Raw genomic sequence first — 25343 nt, forward strand, 5'->3', positions numbered from 1 at the left:
TACATTTCTTATTGTTATTTTGCCATTTTAGGATTTGCTATAATGTAAATTATTGGAAAACTTACCAGCAGGTGGTAGTACTGTTTAACAAATATACCCTCAGATCATAAAACAAGCAATTGTGAATAAAAAAAATGGCTGCAAGTACAGCAATACTCAAATATGTCAGAATATTGGATTGTGATTCAGAAAACTTAACTCCTGGTGCCCGTTATATTACTTGTTGGCCTCATCATTTTGCAAAAATAATTTTGTCTTGGAGTGTTTAAATAACATTATAAGTAAAGTTGGGCTAATAACTGTCCTTACTTGTGTTGTTTTAAAGGTAGGAACAGGGCTCTGCTTCTCAGTGTCCCGGTGGTCGCTTCAGGCCCCTTGGAGGGAAAGCTGCCCTCGGTTCCCACCGATGCCAGACGGTCCACTTCTCCCGTATGAGTCTGGGTCCCTAGAGACTCGCCCGGAGCCTGAGACTCCCTCCCGATTGAAGGCGGCAACCGCGCCCTCAGCCGCCAGCCCGCTCCTCCTGCGCCTCTTTACCTTAGTATTTTGGGTCTGCACCGCCCTCCTCTGAGTCTCGGTATGTGTTTCTCTAGAGTTTCCCCTCAGCCAGCCTTCCTGTGGTTCTGGATGATGTCCTTTCCGTCTCTTGGTTGTATTTTTGAAGTGGTTGTGCGAGGCAGCAATCTCCGGTGTTCGCCTATGCTGCCATCTCGGTTTCTCCTCCGGTATAGGTTTAAAGTCCTACAATGGGCTCCTCTCTGAGGGGCCATGGCTAGGCCCCGGGGGCATGGCTGGACTCTTGGGCGGGATGAGCCAGCTTAAAGCCAGGCTGAGGGGCAGCAGCTGGCTGTTACACTGGAGGCATGGAGTGCGCTTGCCTCTGTGGCCTGGGCTCTTCGCGGGGACGTCAGTGTCGTCAGGAGTGCCAGGGCCCAGCTGAGATGGCAGCGGCCGATGGCAAACCGGCCCTGGCCCCGGCAGAAAAGCACGTGGAGGCGGACGTGGCAGCACGGTGCTGTGCGGAGAGTGGAGGAATCGCAAGCCCCATGCCGCCCCCGCACTGCTCGCTGCAGGACCTGCCGGTGGAGATGCTGGTGGAGATCTTCGCCTCGCTCCCCAGCACCGACCTGGCCAGCCTGGCCCAGGCCTGCACCAAATTCCACCACATCCTGCACACCGACAGCATCTGGAGACGGCGCTGCCGGGAGGAGTTTGGCATTCGTGAAAACTTGCAGAACCTGGAGATGATCAGTATGTCTTATCAAGAAGTCTATGCGAAGCTGTTCCACCCATACAGACACATTTTGGGGTTGTGGCAGCTAGATCGTGCCTATAGAACACTGCTGAACGTCGTGGTGGACGGCTTATGCATTACTGGTTGGATGTGCAAGCTTTCCCTTGACACCCATGTGGATGGCCCAATGCATTTCAAGGCCTCGTTCAGAATTCGCCTGACGGAGAGGAAATCAGCCACGGTGGAGTGCATGGAAGGCCGCCTCAGCAGGCCCCACCACGGCCACATTCTGATTGAGAAGGACAGGTTCACCACCCTGTGCAAGATGACAGACCACCAAGCGGATTCACTGGCGTGGCTTTGGGGAGGACAGAGTTGGGCGCTGGTGAAGGAGGACAGCCTGACCTACCGCCGCCTCTACCTCCCGCCGAGCCACCCGGACGACCTCATCAGGCCAGGCCTCTTCCGAGGCAACTGCGATGCCTTCGGCCTACAGATTGCCATGCTCAGCTTCCATGGGAAGTATGCCAGGGTCACGAGGGTCACCGGAACAGCCAAGGTGTTAGAGATCCACCTCATGCACCGCATCCAGCTGCGAGATGGCGAAATCTTCCGCAACTTCAACGAGCTCTCCCGCGTGGTCGAGGAGATCGGCAAGCAGGTGATCCTGGAGCAGCAGCAGCAGCAGCAAGGAGACGGGACTGAGGAAAGCGAGGGCCATGGCTGGCAGAGCCCTGCCCAGCCCAGCGTGGGGGAGTTCGGGGCTGCAGCTGCGGAGGAGCAGCCTGTCCCGTTTGTTCTGCCAGTGGGCGTGCGCTCAAGAGACCAGAACTACCCCCGAACCTGCAGGATGTGTTTCTATGGCGTGGACACTGTTACTGATACCTTAGGAAGTGGCTTCACCTTCACCTGTCGCTTACCTGGAGTCTTCCTCCTGTTTGATGAGAACCACTTTGGGTTCATCTGGCTGAAGGCGAAATACTTCTTCCTATACCGCAGAGTCCAGAACACTTTCCAGAATGTGGAGGCACCATCCCCACAGGCCTTCCTGGAGATGCTCAAGAACATTCAGTCCATGCCCTAACCGGTTTGGCTCAGTGGATAGAGTATCGGCCTGCAGACTCAAGGGTCCCGGGTTTGATTCCAGTCAAGGGCATGTACCTTGGTTGCAGGCACAAACCCAGTGGGAAGTGTGCAGGAGGCAGCTGATCGACGTTTCTCTCTCATCGATGTTTCTAACTCTCTGTCCCTCTCCCTTCCTTTCTGTAAAAAATCAATAAAATATATTAAAAAATAAATATAAATAAAGGTAGGAACAGAATGATTGTGAAATCAAGGGAAGCGTAGAATGCTGGGTAAATGCAGATGTCAGTTCTCCTTTTCCCCCTCTTGTTGTTCAGGCATTTATTCTAAGATGTTTTCTTCCTAGCAACAGTGGTGGTCATCATGGTGGACCTCAAAAGGACGATACTCATTCAGTCAGTGACTTCCCATTATCCAGATGTCCAACTGTGCTTTGACTTTTCAATTCTATTCCACTTCCATGTGGTGTAAGATGACAAAACCCTATGTTTGTTGGGTCTGAGGAAAAGCAGCGCTAGCCTCTGAATACATTCCTGTGCATAACTGTTGCTTGTCTTTGCACGACCATGGACTAGAGAGGAGAAGTCTAAGAGAAACCTAACAATTTCAAGGATTATTTTAAAAGAAGTAGCATCTACTAGAATATGCCCTGGCATATTTAAAAGTATAAGGAGTATAGTGAGCCAGTAGTTCACCTTTATTGAGTATTTATTATGTGCAGGGAAGTGTACTAACCACTAATAAAATGCAAAGATATAGAACCCAGGGCTCTTAAAACTGAATTTCTATTCTTTGTGTTAGTTTTTTTTTTTCATTTAATAGGTATTTATTGATCACATTCAATAGATTGCACACTTTACTAGGTGCTGGGAATACAAGACATGTAATATTTAAAGTTGCAGACCACCTATAAACAAGAGCAAACCAGTGTAGTACAGAAGGCCAGAGAGAGGCCATGAAAGGGAACGCACAGCCGGTGGCTGTTTACATTAAAGCTAACCTGGAGAAGACTGAAGAAGAGGAGAGATTCCAGGAGGAGAAAGCACCTATGAGAGCAGGCATTTGATGTGGATGCAGTAGAGTATAATTGAGTATATGCTTTGGAGCCAGAATGAGCTGGAAAGAATATTAAAACTAAGAAGAATTTGGAGTAATCAGCATGTTTACAAAATCGGCAGCTTCTTTCTATGCTCATTATATCTAGTTAGAAAATGTTAAATAAAACCTATTCACAATGACAATAAACTAGTAAGATAGTGAGAGATAAATTTAACAATATAAGTGAACAGGACTTATGTATTTGAAAGTTTAAAAACATAGAATGAGATTTTAATAAGTAGAATGAGTTCATTGTTCTTAGACAGTAAATTGGTATTCTAGAGATTGCAACTCTCTAAATCATGTAAATTCAATATTGTGACAATAAAGAGAATAAAGTGAGTGTAACTTCAACTAATGAGGAAAGCACTCAAAAAGGCAGAAAACTTAAGAAAAAGGAGAATTGAAAGCCCACTAATATTACAGTAAGACTTATAGTTCATAGAGTTTCACTACAGAAGATAATTGTATTATACTTTCTGAGAATATAGATAGATCAGTGTATAAAAGAAAGGAAGCTAAACTATAAAATAAACCAACACAGATGTGAAAATTTAGTAGTATATGATGACAGTGGAAAACCTGGGTAGTTTGAGAAAAAGCTGAAATTCTACCTCAGACATTCTACTGAACACACAACGTACACACATACCCTATGTCCTATACCCTAGATCACAAATTTAAAAGTAAAAAAGACCAAAAAAAACCCAAAAAACTGTTCCTTGGGAAGTATGGGCTTTTTTTCTATAATATTTCTGTGGGAAGCTCCAGACACAAAATTCATACTCCATACATTTAAAAAATGATACATTTGACCACATGAACATGTAAACGTTCTTGATGATAAAAAAATATTAGTCAAAATAAAAGTACCAGCCTGAGAAAGATATTTACAACCCCTAATGCAAAGTCCAGTTTTCTTATTGAGAACTGTGTTCATTGTATTCACATCTTCCCCTCGTTTCAGCAACTCTGGAATGAGGATGTCCGGAAGCTTCCTGGTGTCATCTGTAGAAACAGATGTCTGTGGGAGGAGAGGGAAGGTTGGAATATCAGACTCCTTTAGCAACATTCCTGCAGCTGGCTGGGGTCAAGAGCAGGCTAGAATGTCAACAACATTAAATGTCAGCTTAAGAGCCCAGCCCTGCAGGCTTTTAGTTCTTTGAGTAACTGATTAAAAGAAATACTTGAATACCAGTCCTCTGATTGCACAGAGACACCGTTATATGGAAAACCATGAACACGGAGGACTCTGTTGCAATGATTCTGAAGAGTCAGACATTGGAGAAATTTGGTTTATTTCCTGTCTATATGTGAAAGAGTGAAACATGACAAAAATATCTGCCTACTTAGGGTAAAAGGATTATTTAATATATTCAAATTAAAAATTATATCTGATAAAAAAGCACTGTTTCTTAACTTAAAGGACAGATTTTTTGGTTACAATTAATGATGTCTTAGATTTGATGAAATGTGGAATATAATGAGCTTCTACAAATCAATGAAAGATAAACAAGCCAAATTCACATTTAAATATAAATGGCACTGCCCTAACCGGTTTGGCTCAGTGGATAGAGCATCGACCTGCGGACTGAGGGGTACCAGGTTCGATTCCAGCCAAGGGCATGTGCCTTGGTTGCGGGCACATCCCCAGTGGGGAGTGTGCAGGAGACAGCTGATTGATGTTCCTCTCTCATCGATGTTTCTAACTCTCTATCCCTCTCCCTTCCTCTCTGTGAAAAATCAATAAAATATATTTTTTAAAAATAAATACAAATGGCACTGAAAATGAATTTTCAAAACACTAATACCTATTAATGTTTTGAAAATTAAAATTAAAACAAAAATGAAATGCCATTTCACCTATCACATTCTCCAAAGATCAAATATATTGTGGGTGAGGGTATATATAAACAGACATCCTCAAAGTTTTGCTGGTGGATTAACTCTAACAAATTTGATTGAGCTCTATCAGAATTAGGAACACAAATTTTGACAAGCAATGCAGTATTACAAAATTATCCAAAGATATATTCATACAGATATAACCCCAGAAAGAGGGTCCCTGCATTGTTTTTAATTATAAAAGCATTTCTACTGTTAATGATTGGTTGGATAAATTATGGGACATCCAATCAATGTAATATCATTTAGTCCTTTCAGTGAAGCAGATGTTTTTGAGTTAACAGAAATATTTTCAAAGTATATTTTTGGCAAAAAGATCAGGTTCAGAATAGTACCTATGTATATATAAAGTATGCTTTCATTTGTGGAGAAAAACAAATAAAATATATATTCACACAATTACACAACATTTTAGAGCAGCGGTTCTCAACCTGTGGTCGAACGACCCTTTCACAGGGGTCGCCTAAGACCGTCGGAAAACACATATATAATTACATATTGTTTTTGTGATTAATCACTATGCTTTAATTATGTTCAATTTGGAACAATGAAATTGGGGGTCACCACAACATGAGGAACTGTATTAAAGGGTGGCAGCATTAGGAAGGTTGAGAACCACTGTTTTAGAGGAATATGCCAGTGACAGTATTATTTTTTCAATCAAAACGCTAGTTCAAAAAAAAAAAAAAAGAATAGACAAAAGGTCATGCGACATTTTGGACTTTTAAGTAGCTTCCAGCACATGTGCACAGACTCAGAGCTAGAGGATGAAGCTGGCATCTATTACCTTGCGCCTGTTTAAGGTCTTTTATTTTCTTGGTGTGTGCATCCTGCCAAGAAAACCCCACTCCCATGCCTTTGCAAGTACTTGGTCTGTTTCAGCCAAAGGTGACTGCTGTGCTCAGTGCTCTGATGGTTTTTATAGGCCTGTCAGGGATTTTTCTGTTGAAAGATGCAGTTCTGGTTTTATGGTTTGGTTTGGTTTGGTTTTCCTCTCTGCATGAGCTCTCTCTTTGGAAATATGTCATGAGGTTCCACCCATTAAAGGTAGATATTTCTTTTTTGTCCTCCCTGTGCTCTCAGACGTGTTGCTGTCAGGGATTGCCGGAGGAAGCAATGTTGTCACTGCGGCTGGAATGTGTCCTTTCTTTCTGGTGGCTGTTAGGACAAGCACTCTTATTTTCGCTCTTGCCTGAGTTGAATGATTTATGACTGAACTATTTAATTTTGGGAACACTTGACATTTTTTATCTGCCGTCCATCAACCCTTTGGAATTACTTTGCTTGGTAGATTGAAACACTGTTTCATTCCCCTGCAGATATTTTCAGTTTTCCTTGTCAAGGAAATAGAGCCCTGGGGTTACCCACGAGAGTTACCTGAGAGGTAAGCAGACGGCTTTCAGAGGTAGGCACAACCAGGACACTGCCAGGAATGTCTGTGAGGAACAATGTCCCTGCTAGCATTAAGTTCTTACAAAATAACTTCTCTTTTTCTTATGCATTTTACTTTTGTCATAATGGTAAAACTAACCAAAAAATCCTAGAATTATCTTACCTTCCTTAGAAAGGAAGTTGTATCTATAAGAAACCCAAAGAAATAATAAACATTTGCTGTTGTCATGAATAGAGGTGGCTTTGTTGGGCTATGACAAAAGTTGTCCTGCTTTAATTTCAGTTCTTCAGCTAAAAACATTTCAAAATTTCTATTTACAGTTTAACATTTTTGCTCTAACACTCCACGATAGATTCGTCCTTCTTTCGTGAATGCAAGAGAGTTAAACCTCAGCAGCCTTTGTGACATTCTGACAATGAAATTGGTAAATGGATCCGATATTATCGATACTTAAGGATAGTTAAGAAATCTTGGTTATCCAGTAATCAATGCGACAAAGCCTTTCGTGTCTACGTTTGTTCTATTTAACTATAAACTGAAGGGTTAATTAGGCTGTCTGACTTGACCAGACACGGATTTACTGTTTTACTTCCTATTATTGTTAGGAGTGTGTCTCTGGCCTGGAGGCTTAATGCCGAAAGAGGATATGACACGCTGCAATGTTAGTTCATCATGATGAGTAGATACTGGAGTGAAAACAGCTGTTCTCTTTAAACTGAGCTAAAAGTAAGTGTTAAGATATCTGGCTTTATTATTGGGCCTATTGAGCTGTGCTCCCTGGTGTCCAGAAATCGGTGCAGAATTAATCACCTTGTCCCTAGCAAAACTTCTGAGGCAATGTTTAAAGAACAAAATTTGGGTTTTATTAAGCCCGGGAGTTTTCTAAAACAAGAAAATGGAACATATAAAGAAAAGATAATTTTTCTTTCCATTATGTAATATGTAATTGTCTCTTATATAAGGCATATTCAGGTACTAACATTATGTTCTCTTCACCTCCTTGTGTCCTCCTTAATGGCAGAAAACCTCTTTCATATTAGAACACATAAGACAAATCACTTCTCTAAAGTTTGAGAACCTAGAACAGCGGTTCTCAACCTGGGGTCGCGACCCCTTTGGCGGTTGAACGACTCTTTCACAGGGGTCACCTAAGATCATCCTGCATATCAGATATTTACATTACGATTCATAACAGTAGCAACATTACAGTTATGAAGTAGCAACGAAAATAAATTTATGGTTGGGGGTCACAACATGAGGAACTGTATTTAAAGGGCCAGACGGTTGAGAACCACTGACCTAGAAGTTATTCCTGTCCCCAATTCTACTTTTTAGAGGATATACTGTACTTGAATTGCCCTGAGAATCTTAAGAGCATACCTTTATTCATTCAACATATATCTGTTGTGTCCCTACTATGTACCAGGTTCTCTTCTATGCTTTGAGAATACAACAATAAATGAGATAAGGACTCTACTTTCAGAACTTATATTCTGCAACTAATTATAATCTTCCATAGACTCAGGAACTAAGACCCTCTTTTCCCAGTTGAGGTTTCTTAGACTATCACTTACCATTTTAAAATAACTTACTGGAAAGGCACTCTTACACATTCCTTCCATATTTTATTCCCTGATCTCTTAACACTTACTTTTAGAAAGAAAATTCCCGAGTCTAATTTTCCTTTTTCTATTCTTAAGAAGTGGAGCATTGCCAGTGTGAAGCCTCTATAAAAAATGATTCTTAAACTGGAGATCTTACTAAGATGCAGATTGTGATGCACTGTCTCTGGGGTGGGGCCCAAGGTTATTCTGCATTTCCAGCAGGCCTCCAGGGGTGCTAAGCACTGATCCATGGGCCAAGCTCTATACAACAGTATGGGTTAACTGTACTGCAGGTCCCCTCTATGACTCCATGACACAATTCTGTAAACTTCCTTGTTAATTTCACTCTTCACAGTAAAAATTGTCAGACAAGACTCTCCAAGGTAGTGGTTATTTATGAAGAGCCACTGCACAGCAGAGGCAATACGCACCTTTACGGTGAAGATTATGGTCATTCAGTGTAACATGGTTGTTAAGAGTTTGGGATGTAGAATCAGAAAGTCCCCATTACCTATGGAACATTTAGCAAGTTACTTAACCTCTCTAAACCCGTTTCTTCAACTGTAAAGTGGGGGTGACTGATGTTACTTGCTATATAGGGTGGTTATGGAAATGAAATGAGATGATGCATGTAAAAAGCCCACTTGGTTTCTGGCATGTGTTTTGTGTTTAATAAATGCTAGCTTTCCCATTATTATAGTATACAAAGGCTATAGAAGATAAAAAAAATAAGGAGGGGTTTTGTTTTGTTTTTATCCTGTCCTTAGAGAAGACATAATTTGGTGTGTGTGTTAACTAATCCAAGGTGAAGAGAGATTGGTAAAGAAGAACAGAAAGTGCAATTGGAGCCAGGAGAGGACGCAATTATTTTCACTTTAAGAACATGACAGCGGGCCCTTACTGAGAACCCCCTGTGCATCAGTCAGTCAGCGGCCTAGTGCTTTGCATACGTTATTTAATCCTCACAATAACCCTGTGGTAGGTTAAACCTCCAATCTCACTTACTAGAGAGGAAACTGTGAAGAGAAAGATTCACTTGTCCATAACTAGGAAGTAGTTGATCGAGATGTCTGACTCCAGGATCCCCACCTACTCACTGCTTGTGCTATTCTGATCTAAAAGGACAAAACTGCCGTAGCCGGTTTGGCTCAGTGGAGAGCATTGGCCTACGGACTGAAGGATCCCAGGTTCGATTCCGGTCAAGGGCACATGCCCAGGTTGCAGGCTCAATCCCCAGTAGGGGATGTACAGGAGGCAGCCAATCAATGATTCTCTTTCATCATTGATGTTTCTTTCTCTCCCTCTCTGGAATTCATAGAAATATATATTTTTTTAAAAAGACAAAACTTAGGGTAGTCTCTGAACTGGGTTTTAGCAATAGGCAATCCCAGAACCATGGTGTGAAAAGGTGATTGTGAAAGAGAGTACAGTGGGGCCTTGACTTACGAGTTTAATTCATTCCGTGACGGAGCTCGTAACTCAAATTACTTGTATGTCAGATCAGTTTTCACCATTACAATGACGCGTGATGCTGGGCTGATGTTGTGGTGTTCACTGTGATGTTCGCTGCGCCAAATAGCGGTGGGGTATCTGAAGCTGGCTCATAACCCGAATTTTAGCTCGCAACTCAAAGCAAAAAATCGGCCAAGAGACGGCTTGTATCTCGAAGAACTCGTTAGTCGGGACACTCGTAAATCAAGGCCCCACTGTATAGGTACTGCGAATGGCATGAGCAAAGGCAGAGACTGGAAAATGGGAGTAATTAGGGAAAAGAGAAATATTTGAATTGATTGGGGCCTGCATTAATAGAATTGAGTGAATGGGCCAACTAACTTGTATTCTCTGAGATTTACTAATATGACATTAATATATAGGAAACAGAGACTGTTTTAGGGCTTTTTGGGTTCCAACTAATGGTGCTGTTTAGAAAAGACAACCTCATTGAAAAAGACCATAAGGCCTAGTAGTTAGCATGTAGTTAGGAAAAATGTTCCCTAAGGATATGAAAGACCTGCATTTTTCTGTGTTAGATTTCAGTGTAATGTATGCTTTCCTTTCCAAATGAATGGTTTATTCATCTATATAAACTTTCATCACCTAATGCTTCTGTAAGAGGAATAAATAATATCTAACTTCAGCAGCTATTTTCTTTGTTGTAACATTGGGATTATTTGTTCTCTTACTCAGCTTAGAGAATAGGCTCTGTCTAGTCTGTTTTATTATCTTGGAACTTCAAAGACTAGATCTAAAAAGCATAGCTAGCCAATTGCTTCACTGTTTTCCTACTCCTAAAACTAACTCACTCTCTGTCTCTGTCATTCCCTCCCTCTCACTGGGCACACAGACATGATTCAAGAGACTTAGATATGTTTCTAGCTATACCATTCAATATGTGAACAATGTTGGACGAGCAGTTTTTATGTTCTTTGGATCTATTGCACTGCAGGGATAATGACTGAACTAAAGCAAGGTATTTGAGGGTAACATATGAAAAGTATTTTACATTTATCAGGATAACATTTTTTGTAGTTTTAAATGTTATTTCTAATATTCATGATCACTTTTTCCTTTATAGATATTATGTCCTAAGAAAAACAGCAGATAAATACCCTAAGTCTTTTTGTATTGACCTATTATTTTTGGTTATGAACCACAGTTAGCAGTATATCTGGCACCAGGAAGTAACTTTTAAAGTGGTAAAGAGCATGTGAGTAAGAAGCAGGGTTTTATAAGTTCTTAAGCTATGCTTTGCCTCTGAGGATCTGGGATAAAATAATAGGTAGGTCCTGTAGTTAAGAAGTGGTTTCTAAGTAAGTAACAGGAAACCTCTTGGAGTGCATAGAAGCCCTATAGAACAGAAATACCAGAAATCAACTTTACAGACAAATTTTAGCTTATTAATAATAAGTTCGGCTTTTTTTCTTGCCTGCTGTTTTTAAGGTAGCTAGAATACAAGGAATCCAATAGAAATCCAAAACTAAAAAGCAAAAGTTTGCACTGACTATTAAACTATAATTTGATGGTCAATGGTGACTGGTTGTTTGCTCTCAAACTTCATGGCACATGACAGCCCTGCTAGTTTCTCAGTAGTTAACCTATTAAAGCTCACTCTGGATTTTTTAAAAACAGATTTCCTTTGTTTTAACTTTTCTTCTCTAGTAAATTAAAGGACTAAGCTTATATGTCCTTAGACCTACTATCATTTTGTAGAGTGTAAATGCTTACCTATTAAAGAAATGGCATAACATCTACAGAAATTCCTTGATTTCTTATTGTTAAAACTGATCATTCTTAGATTTTATATATAAGACTTTCTATATAATATATGTATGTTCATTTATTCTGAAACTACATTCCGTACAATGTTTAGATATAGATGCCTCCTGGGGGAAGAAAATCTCAACTTTGGAGGAAGGAGAAAATAAAAATCCCAGCTCTGGGCTAAAGGGAAACCACACTGCTAGCCTCTGTTTAGGACGTTTTATGGGGAAGGACATCGGGCCAGGCCTTGGATATGCTCAAGGCAAGGACAAGCTGTAACTGTGAAGCTCCCGGTGTTTGTGATATACCTGAAGAGCCTCTGTCAGGGTGGATCAATCTGTGGTTTCAAGGAGGAGAAATGAGTAACTTTGCATCTATTACCTTCTATGTCAGGGGTTGTCAAAAGTTAGGTCTCGGGGCCTTTTTTACACTCTTAAATGTTAATAAAGGACCCCAAAGAACTTACTTTGGAAGATTTTAGAAGACACAGGATCCACAAGCATGTATTCCATTTGCTGTCAGGATGATGCTGGCAATAGAGGCTCTGGAGAATTTCACTGTAAGAGAATGAGTAGCAAAGGCAAATTACATTCAGTACTTACCTTAAAATAACTTGGCCCGATGAACCTCCAGGGGTCCCAAACGACACTTTGAAAACCATGGCTTGAAGCATTGTCTGGAGAAACAAGTTTGAACAAAGAGAACTGATCTTACTGAGTTTAACAATATGGTTTACTGTATTCATTGGGAAAATGTGTTGCATTCACCTTATGAGAACTGTGTGTGTGTGAGTGTAAATTTTTTTTGAAAGGCTAAGAAAGCACATCTCTCAGAGGTGGGGCTCCTGCCCAGACCAGACTTTCGGTCTCCTGAGTCCCAGGCCACTTCCTAGCTACAGTCTCCTGCTGACTCCCACTGAGGTGGTGGTATTATTCTATACTCAGGAATCAAATTAGGGGGGTGGGTGAATTACAGGCTTGAGGAGAAAGCCAGCTTCCCAGGCCGGAAGTTCCTCTGAAGGTTCAGGAACCAGAACCTCTTGAAGAAGGGTGGCGACTTGCACAGGAAAGATTAGGAACAGAAGTTCCCTCTGACAGAAAGGTAAAAGCTAGGGAGGGGAGTTTTCCATAATTGCTTTTCCTTTTCACTCCCAAAAATGTCACATTTAGCATACAGTTTTAAAGATATCTCCTCCCTCCTACACACATCTTTGTTATAATACTACATTGTAGATATTCCTGATTTTTCAGTAAAGTGGAGGTTTCAATATATAGAGAATAAAGTTCAGGTGAGAGAGAAAGGGCAGCATCGTCAGCTTCCCTTCCGCTGAGGTCAGCCGGCAGACAGGGCACAGTGTGCCGGGCAGCCAGCCTCGGCTTTGAACTCTGTCCGTGGAGGGTACAGTGCAGACACAGAGCTGACAGCAGAGGGGGTGCTGGGGAGCGGTTATGGGGATAACTGGAGAGTGAGACTAACCCACTTCCCTTTTCAAATACACAAGAGGAGGATGACCCCTAAAATTGCTTTCACTGTCATTCTCCTTTAAAAGTGACTTCCTTAGACATATCTTGGCAGTTGCAAATCAGTATCATCTTTTGGCCTTTAATGCAGATCTGAGACTCACAATCTTGAACAATATGAAAATCTAGCATGCTGGTTTTGAAGGGATTTCTCTTGCATCTAATTTTCAATTGATTGTCCTTTTTCACCTGCCAAAATGCTTTCTTGTCTCTCAATTATAGATTTAAATGGCAGGTAAATTTGTTCAGTATCTGTGCTAATAAGAGAAATAGCAGAACTACTGATCAAACTCTTTTAAAAACTCTTCTCTAATCTATAACCTGTGATTTATTTCTCAGGAACTGGCCTCTATTTTTGGTTAAAGGCAATGTGATAAAAGTCAAATCTCACATTAAAAAATGATGTATAAAGTACCTGGCTGGGTGGCTCAGTTGGTTGGAGCGTTGTCCCATACACTAAAAGGTTGCAGGTTCAATCGCCTGTCGCGGTGTGTACAAGAGGCAACTGATTGATGTTTCTCTCTCTCTGCCTTCCTCTCTCTAAAAAAAATAAAAACATATCATTGGATGAGATTTTTTTAAATGTTGTATATCTATCTCCTTTTTAATATAAGGATAGATATCCTAATACTTAATAAAAATTTATTTTATATTTAAGGATATAAATCTTTAATTTAAAAATATAATAAAACACATTATAAATTAAATATATTGAAACGTACTCTTTAATTAAGAGTGTCTACAATAGCACTGCTGGCAGGTAATATTACGTACCACATTCTATGCAACCATTCAAGTCTTCATCTCCCCAAAAATGTAATTACAGATCCAGCTGGCATTCAAAGCAAGTACTGTAGCCACATCTGCCTAATTCGTTTTATTGCAGCTATTCATCTTTTAAGTAGGGTGTTATAAAATATGCTAAAAATAAGTCATTCTTTATTTTTGTAACTAAAGTATAATTATTTTGCTATTTCAGTGGGCATAAAATTTAACAATTCCCCTGTATACAGAGTTCCAATTTTAATTAGTGCTATTCCAGATTACTGTTAGAACGCTTTTTTCATAGTTTCACTCTGTTGGTACAGTCTCTTACTTCTTCAATATGGGATATGAATAAGTGAGAACATTCCTTTTTTTCTCCCCTTTCTAGTGTTCCAAAGCAGGAGTTAATCATAAAATAATGGACTAGTAACATTGTAAAATATTTTAATGCGTCAAGGCAATTCAAAACTTCAAGTCCTTTTTCAATTGAGGTATAATATAAATGAAATATACTCAAGCATACATAGGTGTCAGTATCAGGAAACATAATGAAACTACTATATGATAGTATCATATTCATCACCCATTATTAACATTCTTCATCAACTCATAGTACTTAATGCTGACATTCAGCACTTCCCTTATTTTCACTACATTACATACAAAGCTTTTGCTGTGAGCTTTTAATTAAGTAATCAGGAAACCAAGCTAAAAGCTGTTCTACTTTTCCTCAGAAGGAGAAATAACAAAGTCAGAGATATATCAAAAAAGAAAAACGTACTCTTCATGGAATCCTCTGAAGCAGTTTAAGATAACTTTTCCTCCTATAAAGATAAAAAATCACAGAATGTTTAAAGTTTCTTCACTGTTCTTTGAGAAAAAAGTGGAAAGGAGAAAGGAAACATTAGCAGAGTAACTAGAAATCATATTAATACTGTGTTAATATTTCATTGAGGTATTCCTATAATTTGGACTTGTCTATAGAGTTATCAGCAAAAAAAATAAATAAATAAGAATAACTTAGAATCATGGCTGATTTTGTCTAAATCTCATGAAGTTTTTGTGCGTAACCTAACCATAATTGTTCAGAATAAATTAAATATAGATTTGTGTCGAATAAAAAGGTTTTAAGATGAAACCTTTAACAATAATTGTAGGTTTGTGAAAAGAAAACTTTGGGGGAAATTTTTAATGTGTGGTCAAGCTGCTAAGATTCAAAATGGATCAATTATGTAAATGGATTTAAAATATCAAAAGTAAGCTGAAGCAGACTTAGAGTTTGTTCCTCTTTCTGTTAAAAGGATGAAGTTTTTTGGACTGTGGGTCTGCTCCGGATAAGATATTGTGACAAGTTTTCTGCCTAGAAAACAAAGGTTCTATCTTTTATCAAAATAAGTTCCTGGGTTTTGTGTTGTCTTAATCAGGTCTTTGATTATGTAAGAAAACGGAATCCTTTCCATAGGAAAAGTTATGCTCTCGTTGACTTTCATGAAAAGGCAGCAGCAACAAAATGAAGCCCTTTCTCCTTCTGTGAAAATGACTCCTCATTGCCAGACTTTTGCTGTCGGGTGTCCTTGTAACGTGGCAGCAGTCTGCTCCTGAATCAGGGAAATTAATGTGGGTCAACAATGGCTGGACATTAAATGAATAGACAGGGCCTGGGCACCCCAAGATGGCTGCTTGCTTCTTCCCGGGCCCTGGCAACCCTCATTTTGGCATTCTTTCATGTACCAAAAGCATTTAAGCTGGACTTCATTCAACTGCCACTCGGTATGGGTTATCAGTATGCTCTTGTTGTTGGGTTTATATTTTCTGGAAGGGGCGATGCTTTCCCCTGCCACGAGGCTAAGGCTATTGCCTTCACAGTGACAAACTGTGCGAAAATGTTTCCCACTTGGGGTATACCTCAAGGCTTTTTACATACATAGCAGCCCCACCACATGCCACGGGATGGTGGCTTGGGACTTGTCATTGCTTTCCCTCCCAGCCTCTGATTGTGGGCTCATTACATGGATGACATGTTAACCTATGAAGATTTGCCTCTGCTGCAGAACACCTTGCGACCTTGCTGAACCACCTACAACAGTGAGGATGGGCAGTAAATCCAGAGAAAATTCAAGGTCCAGGCACCGCACTAACGTTCTTGGGAGTCATATGGTCAGGTAAGACCCACATTGTCCCTGAGTCTGTCACAGACATCCTACAAGCCTATCATTACCACGAAGTGTGAAAGAGGTGCAGGCTTCTGTGGGAATTTTGGGGTACTGGTGAATAGTTATACTCCATTTAGCATAATGCCTTCAGCCATTATATCACCTGGTTTAAAAGGGCCCTATATGGGGCTGGGGAGCCAAACAACAGGCTGTCTATGAAAAGGCAAAAAAAAATACTGGTCAACTAGATTAAAGCCCTTGGAATCCCCAGGTGGGGTTGACATTTGAATCAGATATTTCAGTAACGGGGGAAGGCATGGGCTGGGCATTATGGCAAAAAATAGCAGAAAGAGAGGATATCCCTTGGATTTGGGTCCCTATCGTGGAAGGGGGCAGAAATCAGTTACACCGTTACACTCACTAGAACTGCAATTAGTGGCAGTGTCTATAGATAGTGCTAACACGGGTGGAGCCTCTTACCAAAGAGAAGCCAGTTACAGAACTTCCCTTCCCATCAAGAACTGGATTGACAACATGTTCCACTGAACTGCATCTGCCACGGCTCAGACTCCTATGCTGACCACATGGCGAGTATTCCTGCAGCATAGGAGTACTACCCTCCAAATACTGCTGCTCCTATCCCTGTGTCAACCTCTGCAACCTGCAAAAAGAAGAGGAGAACTTCCAGCTGGGCCCTGGGACACCAACAGCTCAGCCAGGGTAATCCCTCTACCCAGATGGCAGCTTCCACCCAACCATCCACTGACACTACCTGGGCTGCTTGACGAGCTGTCTGGTTGGTGATCATACCTGAATCTTGGCCACTGATCCTGTGTACAGCCAGTTGGGTTATAGCTTAGACCAGTGATGGCAAACCTTTTGAGCTTGCCGTGTCAGCATTTTGAAAAACCCTAACTTAACTCTGGTGCCCTGTCACATATAGAAATGTTTTGATATTTGCAACCATAGTAAAACAAAGACTTATATTTTTGATATTTATTTTATATATTTAAATGCTATTTAACAAAGAAAAATCAACCAAAAAAATGAGTTCATGTGTCACCTCTGACACGCGTGTCATAGGTTCACCATCACTGGCTTAGACAGTAGAAACAGAGGAGTAAATAATTATGAACAAGCATTTATGGAGACAATAGATGTAGAAACATATTTGGACTCACTTGCAAGAGTCTGAGGCAGACCTTGTTTTCCATGTCCTTGTCCAGAAGGTGTCTCTACCTCCAGGAGGCAGATGACTTGGCAAAAATACATGCATTAGCAACTGACCTGTCAGTTGACCCTGTAGATTGGGTACACCGGAAGAGTGGACATCATAGTACCCAAATAGGATGGTGGATAGCTATAGAGGCAGGGCTGCCTTTAAAATATAGTGACCTGGTCAATAGAGTTACTGAATGGAGATTCCATCTCCTGTATAACCCACAGGCAACTGGGTTGGTCCGACGGAAAAATGGTGTCCTCAAACAGCAAAGTTATGAACTGAAAAACCTATTTGGGCCAGGTGGACAGACGTGCTTTCCCAACCACTAATACATTTAATAACCACCCTGTGGGCACACTTCTCCACACGTCAGGCTGGGAACTCAGCCTGAGTCACCCAGTAGGGAAAAGGTGTAGAAAACAAAGGACATAGCAGTAGATCCAATGTTTGCCAGGGCCAACAAGCTATCAAGGCACCAAATCCTATTGTCCCTGGAACGGAGACACTTACTGCAATCTGTAAAGGGACTTTCCACTGGGATGGGTCAGGTACTTCATGCTCCTGCATGGGAAGAACTGCTCGATCTCTGGTGGGACCCATGGAAACACACTATTCATAGACCAGTTCATGCAACATTAAAAGAGGAGAGAAGGTAAGGGTCCTGGCCTAGTATATTCTTCTCCTTACCTACCCGGCTCACACCAGAAAAAAATCACTTCCCCTGGCCGGATTTCCATGGCTGCAGCCATGTTAACATCTAAGATTATGGTGCAAATAAAATTGTCATCACCCTACTAAATATTTAGCTTTCTGATCTGAGATTTATTTCTACTGTTCCTGTGCCACATCCAAACTGAATGTTGTGTTTTTATACCATATAAGTCTGCTAATATTGCTTCTCTGTTAACACATGAAAACTCAAATGCTTTAAGTGATCTGACCCCCAGCCTAGGTGAGCTATTAAATCACTGGTTTGGGGCCTAGAGGACATGATGGGGGGAAATGTTACTAATACCTGGACTGCTGCTTTTCATTTTTCTCTTTTCTGTATCTGTCTGTACGGTTGCAGCAGATTGTCTCTCCAATATGGTCAATTGGCGATTAAGCAAGCTACTTCCCTGCTACTGAAGCCCCTTGCTGACCACTCGGAGCACCTGGCGGCAGAAAGGGGCAAGGGAGATTGTAAGAGCCAGTCCCGGGCGGGGGAGTGTGAAGGACACTGTTCTATGATATGATCGCTCTCTGCCCCAAAGCTGGGCCTGGGCCAGAACAGGTTGCTTTCCACAAACCCTCCTTAGAGACAGAATGAATAGCAGTTATGATCAGACAAACATAAATCAGCACCTCTCCCTTGCCTCCTCCTGTGTGCCAGTTCCTGGAATAAGCTGTTTTCCTGACCTGGTCAAGCATGTAAAGATATTTTCTGTACAAGGGATAGTACCCATGACTATCCCTTTACCCTAAAAAAATTCTTGGATCTCTGTGATGCTTGGCAGGAACCAATTTCATCTTGCAGCTGCCCAAGACACACTTTGTATGTAAGTTTCCCTTAATAAGCCCCATTACTTACCAGCCTGCAGCGGCCAGCCTCTTTCTTCAGTCTAGGGAGGTAGATTTTCAGTTTGGGGTATTTTCCCTGGGTCTGCTTGCACAAGCCAGGGCCCAGGCTGTCTTGTGGATGGACGACTTGGGGTATATCAGGAGCTGGAACACCATGCCTGCATCAGTGGTGACCTCTGTCTGGTGATCTGTTCCCATGACAGTTTTCCCCACATGAGGGAAGAGAGGGTGTGGAAGGAAAAACAAGGCTAGAAATATAACCAAATAGTGCTAGTTTATCAGAGTGGAAGGTGACAAACACACCAAGATCTGTGCCCTCCCAAACATTAGTCATGCTATGCTGATGGCTCTCTGGAAGCCTGTGAACAATTATTACATCCATGACTCTTCTTAATTCAGTACATCCATGGTATTATTATAGCTTAAACATATTGCCAGCCTCCCAATAGTTCTGGCTCAAGTGGAATAGAAGGCAAAACAAAAACAGATGTAGAGACAGAGAAGCATCGATCAGATGCTCAAAACTCAGAGGGAAGATAGGGGAAGGTGGGGGTGAGGGGGAGAGAACAACCAAAGGACTTGTATGCATGCATATAAGCATAAGCGATGGATATGGACAACAGGGGGTGAGGGTAAGGGCAGGATTGGGGGGATGAGGGGTCATTGGGGGGATAAGGACACATTTATAATATCTTAATAAGGGGAAAAATTTTTAAAAAAGAAATTATGCCATCCCTTTTATAGCCTTACATTGGGAAAACTGATGAATTGTAGTGTTTATAATATAATAATGTCTATTGAATTTAGTGTCTATTTAATTGAAGCTAATGAGATCCCGATGGCATTTGTTGGTATATTCACAAACCTCCTCTCAATAACACTAGCGGTCCCCAGAATGGTCTACAATTGAGCTCAAGACAGCTGTCCTAGGAGGGCTGACTGTGGATTTATTTTGGTTTCTCTGCACTATAGTGGCAGCCCATCAACAGTTCTAGAATGTTCCTATCCGATTATGCTAAATGTCTGCTATTCATGTGAGAGGTGGAGATAATGCTACAGGCAAATCATAGCCTTGCCAGGACCCACATTTTGGCCCCAGCCCCCCAGAATAAGAAACTTCTTGTATTCTCTTCACACCATCCATGCCCCAAATACTACCCCCAAACCCACCCTGACATCTGAGGGATACTATGCTAATTTTAGAATAAACGACCACTAAGGTTGTATAATATGCAATATTAAGCATAGAAGTCAAAAGGGGCACCCACATTTTAAACTACATTTTCAACAAGTATAAGTGAAATGTTTCATAACATAGCAAAGTACTTGATATTGATTTCACTTACTTTTCACCTATATCTGCAGTAGTCTTAGGGAACAAACTGGGGAGAGAATAAGAGGGAATTTTCTTTTATATTTGAGTAAGACACTCAAATGTTACAATGAGCTTTACATTAATACACACACACACCCTGTATATGCCAACTTGTTAATGTCTACAAACAAAGACTACTAGAAGGAAAGGCCACAAAAGAATAGTTCAGTGGTTAGAGGGATTATAAGCAGTTTTAATGTGGTGCTATTCTATAATTTCTAGTTATAAGATTAAGAAAAAGTACATTATTTAATACCCACTAGAATTTTGGATCAAAATGGGTTCAAATGTGTGGCTACAGAGTAGCAGGGACCAGGAAAATGCAGATGGCAAGCTTTGTTCTAAATAAAGGATTAGAGTTGACTGTGGAAGACCTGAGGGTGGGGAAAGGACAGAACTTGCTCAAGTGACTATGACAAACTCTAACCTGAAGGCCCATACAGAGACAGACAGGACCTGGGGCACATTCCAAGTGCTCAACTGGCCTGGGCAGGATCCCCATGTCAAGCACTTGGCTTCTGACTTCGTTGCAGCCATTGGTGAGGTAGGACAGGCCCAGCAGGTGTCTCAGAGCGCCTCGCTGTCTTGGTGCTGGAAAAGAATGGACATTTGTTTCATGTTTTTCGCAAGGGTATGGTACAGGTTCTTGTTTTGGCCCAGTGATCCCACTTATAGGAATATATCCTAAGAAACCAGAAACACCAACCAGAAAGAATATATGCACCCCTCTGTTCACAGCAGCACAATTTACAATAGCCAAAATTTGGAAACAGCCCAATTACCTATCAGCAGATGAGTGGATTAAAAAGCTGTGGTATGAACTACCATGCGGCTGTAAAAAAGAAAACTCTTACTATTTGCAACAGCATGGATGGAGCTGGAGAGCATTATGCTAAGCAAAATAAGCCAGTCAGAGAAAGGTAAGTATCACATGATCTCACTCATATGTGGAATTTAATGAGCAACATAAACTGATGAACAAATACAGATCCAGAGACAGAGAAGCATGAAACAGATTGATGAATTTCAGAGGGAGGGCAGGGGGTTGGGAAGTGGGTGAGGATTGATTAACCAGCGAACTGATATGCATAGCCCATGGACACAGATGATAGAGTGGTGAAGGCCTGGGAGGGGTGTGTGCAGGGTAGAGGGGGGTCAATGGGGAAATTAAAAAAAAAAAGCAAAAGGGGACATTTGTAATACTTTCAATAATAAAGATAAATTTAAAAAAATAAAATAGACTTATTTTATATCCTGTGTTTGCTAATCCCAATATCTGAAGTCTTTGGAGGTCTAATCATACTGTTGGTTTCTGCCGTCTCTGAACTTGAAATTGCTAATATTGGGCTGAACTTAATTTGTCCTAATCCCAGTGGAGTTTGTTTTCACCAGAAAGCATTGTATTTATATTGAGGCAGGAATCTGGGAGCTTCGAACCATGCAACACTAACTCCTCAGCGTGTGCTTTTCTGGGCGACACAGGGACTACAGCATTGTTCCCACATCCATGAGGCTAATTTTAGGATTGCATTTTCAGGGGACACTTTTACCCCACGCTAAGGAAACTTTGGCAGCTTTCACTGGAGATAGAATTCTTAGGGACCTGGGTTATGTAAGGGTCTAACATAAACCCCCACACTACATGTGCCAAAGACTTGTCTTTTGTTCCTGAAGCCGTTAAGACCTGAGGCTGTAGGACCTCAGTATTGGCAGGTGTTCCTAGTAGCCTGCAGCTTCAGTATGCACTGTATCATCTGATTTCAGCTTCAATTTTTGGCCTCTGAACTCAACTCTAAAGTTTTTTAAAAGCCTGTTGTACTTTCCCCAGCATTTCTATGTATTTGTACTTAGAGTACTGAGTTCACTCTACTACCCAAAGACCTCCCATAGCATGCACATGCCTGACTTACTGTTTTCTTAGCCCCCTGAGGGGAGAGTCTCACCTGCTATATTACCAAGGGCCCACACTGCCTGTTCACACACAGTTATATGGGTGGAAGGGAAAACAGCTCACCCAAGGATTAAATGCCAGCCCCCCCCCCCCCCCGCCCTTTACACAATAGCTTCAGTCTGCTCTGAAGTCCCTGAAGCAACGTTGGCCAGAACCCAGGCTGCTTTAAACTACAAATAGGGGTAAAGTGATGACTTCAGGAATTCCACCTGCCTGGGCATGAGCTCCAACAATCAGTTTTAAAGGAGGGGTCCTTTCCCGGGACAGTGTTTTCCTTTGCAATGAAAAGGGAAGAACAAAAGCAAGCCACATGAGGCGGGTATGAAGAACTCTTCATAGATGTTCCTATCAAATGAGACGAACAGCTGGGCCACAGCTACTTAATATCCTAGAGTTTAGCCTATAGCACTTTTCAGTGATAAAGTAACATTTTTCCCTTCAGTTATTATCATAAAGATTCCTGTAGGGGCCAATTTAAATTAAGCAATTCATATCTGACAACACTGGCATATCTTAAGTTGTTCTTAAGGACATTGTAGAGGAGACATTTAGTCTCACTTTTGAATGAACTAGCCTTTTCTTATATTGTGCGGGCATTTTGCCACTGCCAAGAAACCAAATAGGCCACTGGAGCTCATTTCTAGCCATGAACCTGTAAATAAAAGAAGTCTGTTTGGCCATACCTGGCTTCCTGGATGGCCTGGAACATGGGTCTGGATCTGAGGCATTTGTACCATTGATTATTTCTTGCAAAATGAGGGCTGATCTGTAAGGAGATAAACATTCAGGTCAGAGTCTCTGCCAAAAGGAACCATGAAAGTCATCTAGTCTAGCCATCTATCTGATTAGAACAGGCTGGCTTGGACAGTATGTCCCAATCTTCATGCTGGTATACACTATTATGGGAGGAAAGAACATCTGGTGGTCTCATAGATCTCACATATGCAGACACCCTGCATGAGAAGTAATTCCTAACATCATTTAGATCCCCAGCACCATTTTATCTTGTGCAGTAAAAACCTGCTTGTGAATATCAGCAAAAAAAAAAAAAGGCAGATTAAGGACCTACGAAAATTCTGTCCTCTATAAAAGCAACAAGAAAGCTGATAAACATAGTCAGAATCAACTGTTTCAGAACTTTAGAAACTAACCAAAGGCAGCAATTTGTTTTATTTAAACCAAAAAGAGTTTATTTAAGAAAAATATCTAAATCTCAATAAGAACAGTTAGTTATCTACAAGGGAGCTCCCATAAGACTATCAGCTGATTTCTCAACAGAAACTTTGCAGGTCAGAAGGTATCAGCAAGAAATATATAAGTGATAAAAAGCAAGGACCTACAATCGAGATTACCCAGAAAAGCTATCATTTAGAATTATAGGACAGATAAAGTGCTTCCCAGACAAGAAAAAGCTAAAGGAGTTCATCACCACCAAACCAGTATTACAAGAAATGTTAAAGGTTCTTCTTTTCAAAGAAGATAAAAAATGTGAATAAAATGGCAATAAATACTTATATATCAACAATTATTTTAAATGCAAGTGGATTAAATGCTCCAACCAAAAGTTATGCAGAGACTGAATGAATAACAAAACAAGACCTTTACATATGCTGTCCAAAAAAGACTCACTTCAGATCAAAAGACACACACAGACTGAAAGTAAAGGGATGGAAAACAATATTTCATAACAGTGGAAACAAACTTTTTAAAAAGCTGGCATAGGACTATCTATGCCAGACAAAATAGACTATGCTAAATTTTTAATGCAATTAAGGGACCACTGGGGCAACATCAAATGTACCAACATTTTCATCAAAGGGGTCTCAGAAGGAGATGGGAGAGAGAAAGGGATTGAAAACATATTTGAAGAAATAATGACTAAAAACTTCATGAATCAGTCAAACGAAATAGATATACAAGTTCAGAAAGCACAGAGTCCCAAACAAGATAAACCCAAAGAGGCCCACACCAAGATACATCATAATTAAAATGTCAAAAGTTAAAGACAAAAAGAGAATCTTAAAAGTAGTAAGAGGAAAGAAGTTATGTACAAGGGAGCTCATATGAAGTTATTGGCTGATTTTTCAACAGAAACTTTTCAGGCAACAAGAGAATGGCAGAAAATATTCAGTGATGAAAGAAAAAACCTACAATCAAAATTACTCTACACAGTAAGGCTATCATTTAAAATTGAAGGAGAGATAAGTTTTCCAAACAAGAAAAAGCTAAAGGACTTCATTACCACTAAACCAGTATTACCAGAAATGTTAAAGGGACTTCTTTAAATAGAAAAAGAGAATAAAATATGAATAAAAATATATAGAAAAAAATCTCACTGACAAAGGAAAACAGGAAAAGCAGTAGGTCAGACAACTATAAAGTTAGTACAAAGGTTAAAAGACAAAAATAGAAAGATTGTGTGTAATTACAACAATAAATTTAAGGTACACACAAAACACACACACAAAAGAGGTCAAACATAACGACAAAAGCATAAATGTGAAAGGGCAAGTAAAAATTGTAGTGAGTTTAGAAATGTGTCTGGATTTCAGAGACCATCAACTTAAAATTGACTGCTATTGCCTGGCCAGCATGGCTCATTGGTTGAGCATCAACATACAAACCAGGAGATCATGGTTCAATTCCCAGTCAAGATACATGCCCAGCTTGCATGCTCGACCCTTAGGGATCCCCAGTGTGGGGCATGCAGGAGGCAGCCAAGCAATGATTCTTTCCATCATTGATTTTTCTATCTCTCTCTCCCTCTCCCTTCCTCTCTGAAATCAATAAAAATATTTTTTTAATTTGCTATCAACATAGATTGGTATATATGAAGCACATGATAACCAAAAACCAAAAATCTATATGAGATATACAAAAAACAAAGACAAAGGAATCAAAACACAAAACTATAGAAAGACATCAACATGCAAGAGAATAAGAAATGAACAGAGAATTACAAAAACAATCAGAAAAAAATTAATAAAATGGCAATAACTACATTCCTATCAATTATTACTTTAAATGTAAATGTACGAAATATTCCAATCAAAAGGGTGGCTGAATGGATAAGAAAACAAGACCCCTACATATGCTATCTATGAGATTCAGTTCAGATCAAAAGACACACACAGACTGAAAGTAAAAGGAGGAAAAAGATATTTCATGCAAATGAAAATGAAAAAAGCTGGGGTAACAATAGTTCTATCAGACAAAATA

The 25343-nt window shown here is 40.6% G+C and overlaps 1 protein-coding gene and 2 long non-coding RNA genes across 3 annotated transcripts in view; 1 reads left to right on the plus strand and 2 right to left on the minus strand.

Moving 5' to 3' along the window:
* The first annotated feature begins 327 nt into the window (after positions 1 to 327).
* Positions 328 to 2326, plus strand: LOC118656363 (F-box only protein 31-like). The gene has a single exon (XM_036309619.1). It carries the CDS (start codon positions 864 to 866, stop codon positions 2316 to 2318), a length of 1455 nt encoding a protein of 484 aa, XP_036165512.1. The 5' UTR covers positions 328 to 863; the 3' UTR covers positions 2319 to 2326.
* Positions 2327 to 3001: 675 nt separating this feature from the next.
* On the minus strand, positions 3002 to 16937 carry LOC118655652. The gene is made up of 4 exons (XR_004967327.1): positions 16497 to 16937; positions 14645 to 14687; positions 12181 to 12254; positions 3002 to 4439 (listed from the first exon to the last, which is right to left on the minus strand). It is a non-coding gene; the product is annotated as an uncharacterized LOC118655652 (long non-coding RNA).
* Positions 16938 to 17194: 257 nt separating this feature from the next.
* Positions 17195 to 25343, minus strand: part of LOC118655812 — a 115609-nt gene continuing 107460 nt past the window's right edge. The window contains exons 8-12 of the long non-coding RNA XR_004967403.1: positions 22808 to 22890; positions 20601 to 20764; positions 20145 to 20180; positions 18809 to 18986; positions 17195 to 17847 (exon numbers count right to left, since the gene is read on the minus strand). This is a non-coding gene — a long non-coding RNA (uncharacterized LOC118655812). The remainder of the gene's footprint in view (positions 17848 to 18808; positions 18987 to 20144; positions 20181 to 20600; positions 20765 to 22807; positions 22891 to 25343) is intronic.

Source organism: Myotis myotis, unplaced genomic scaffold (genome assembly GCF_014108235.1).
Source record: "Myotis myotis isolate mMyoMyo1 unplaced genomic scaffold, mMyoMyo1.p scaffold_m19_p_5, whole genome shotgun sequence".
NCBI lineage: Eukaryota > Metazoa > Chordata > Mammalia > Chiroptera > Vespertilionidae > Myotis > Myotis myotis.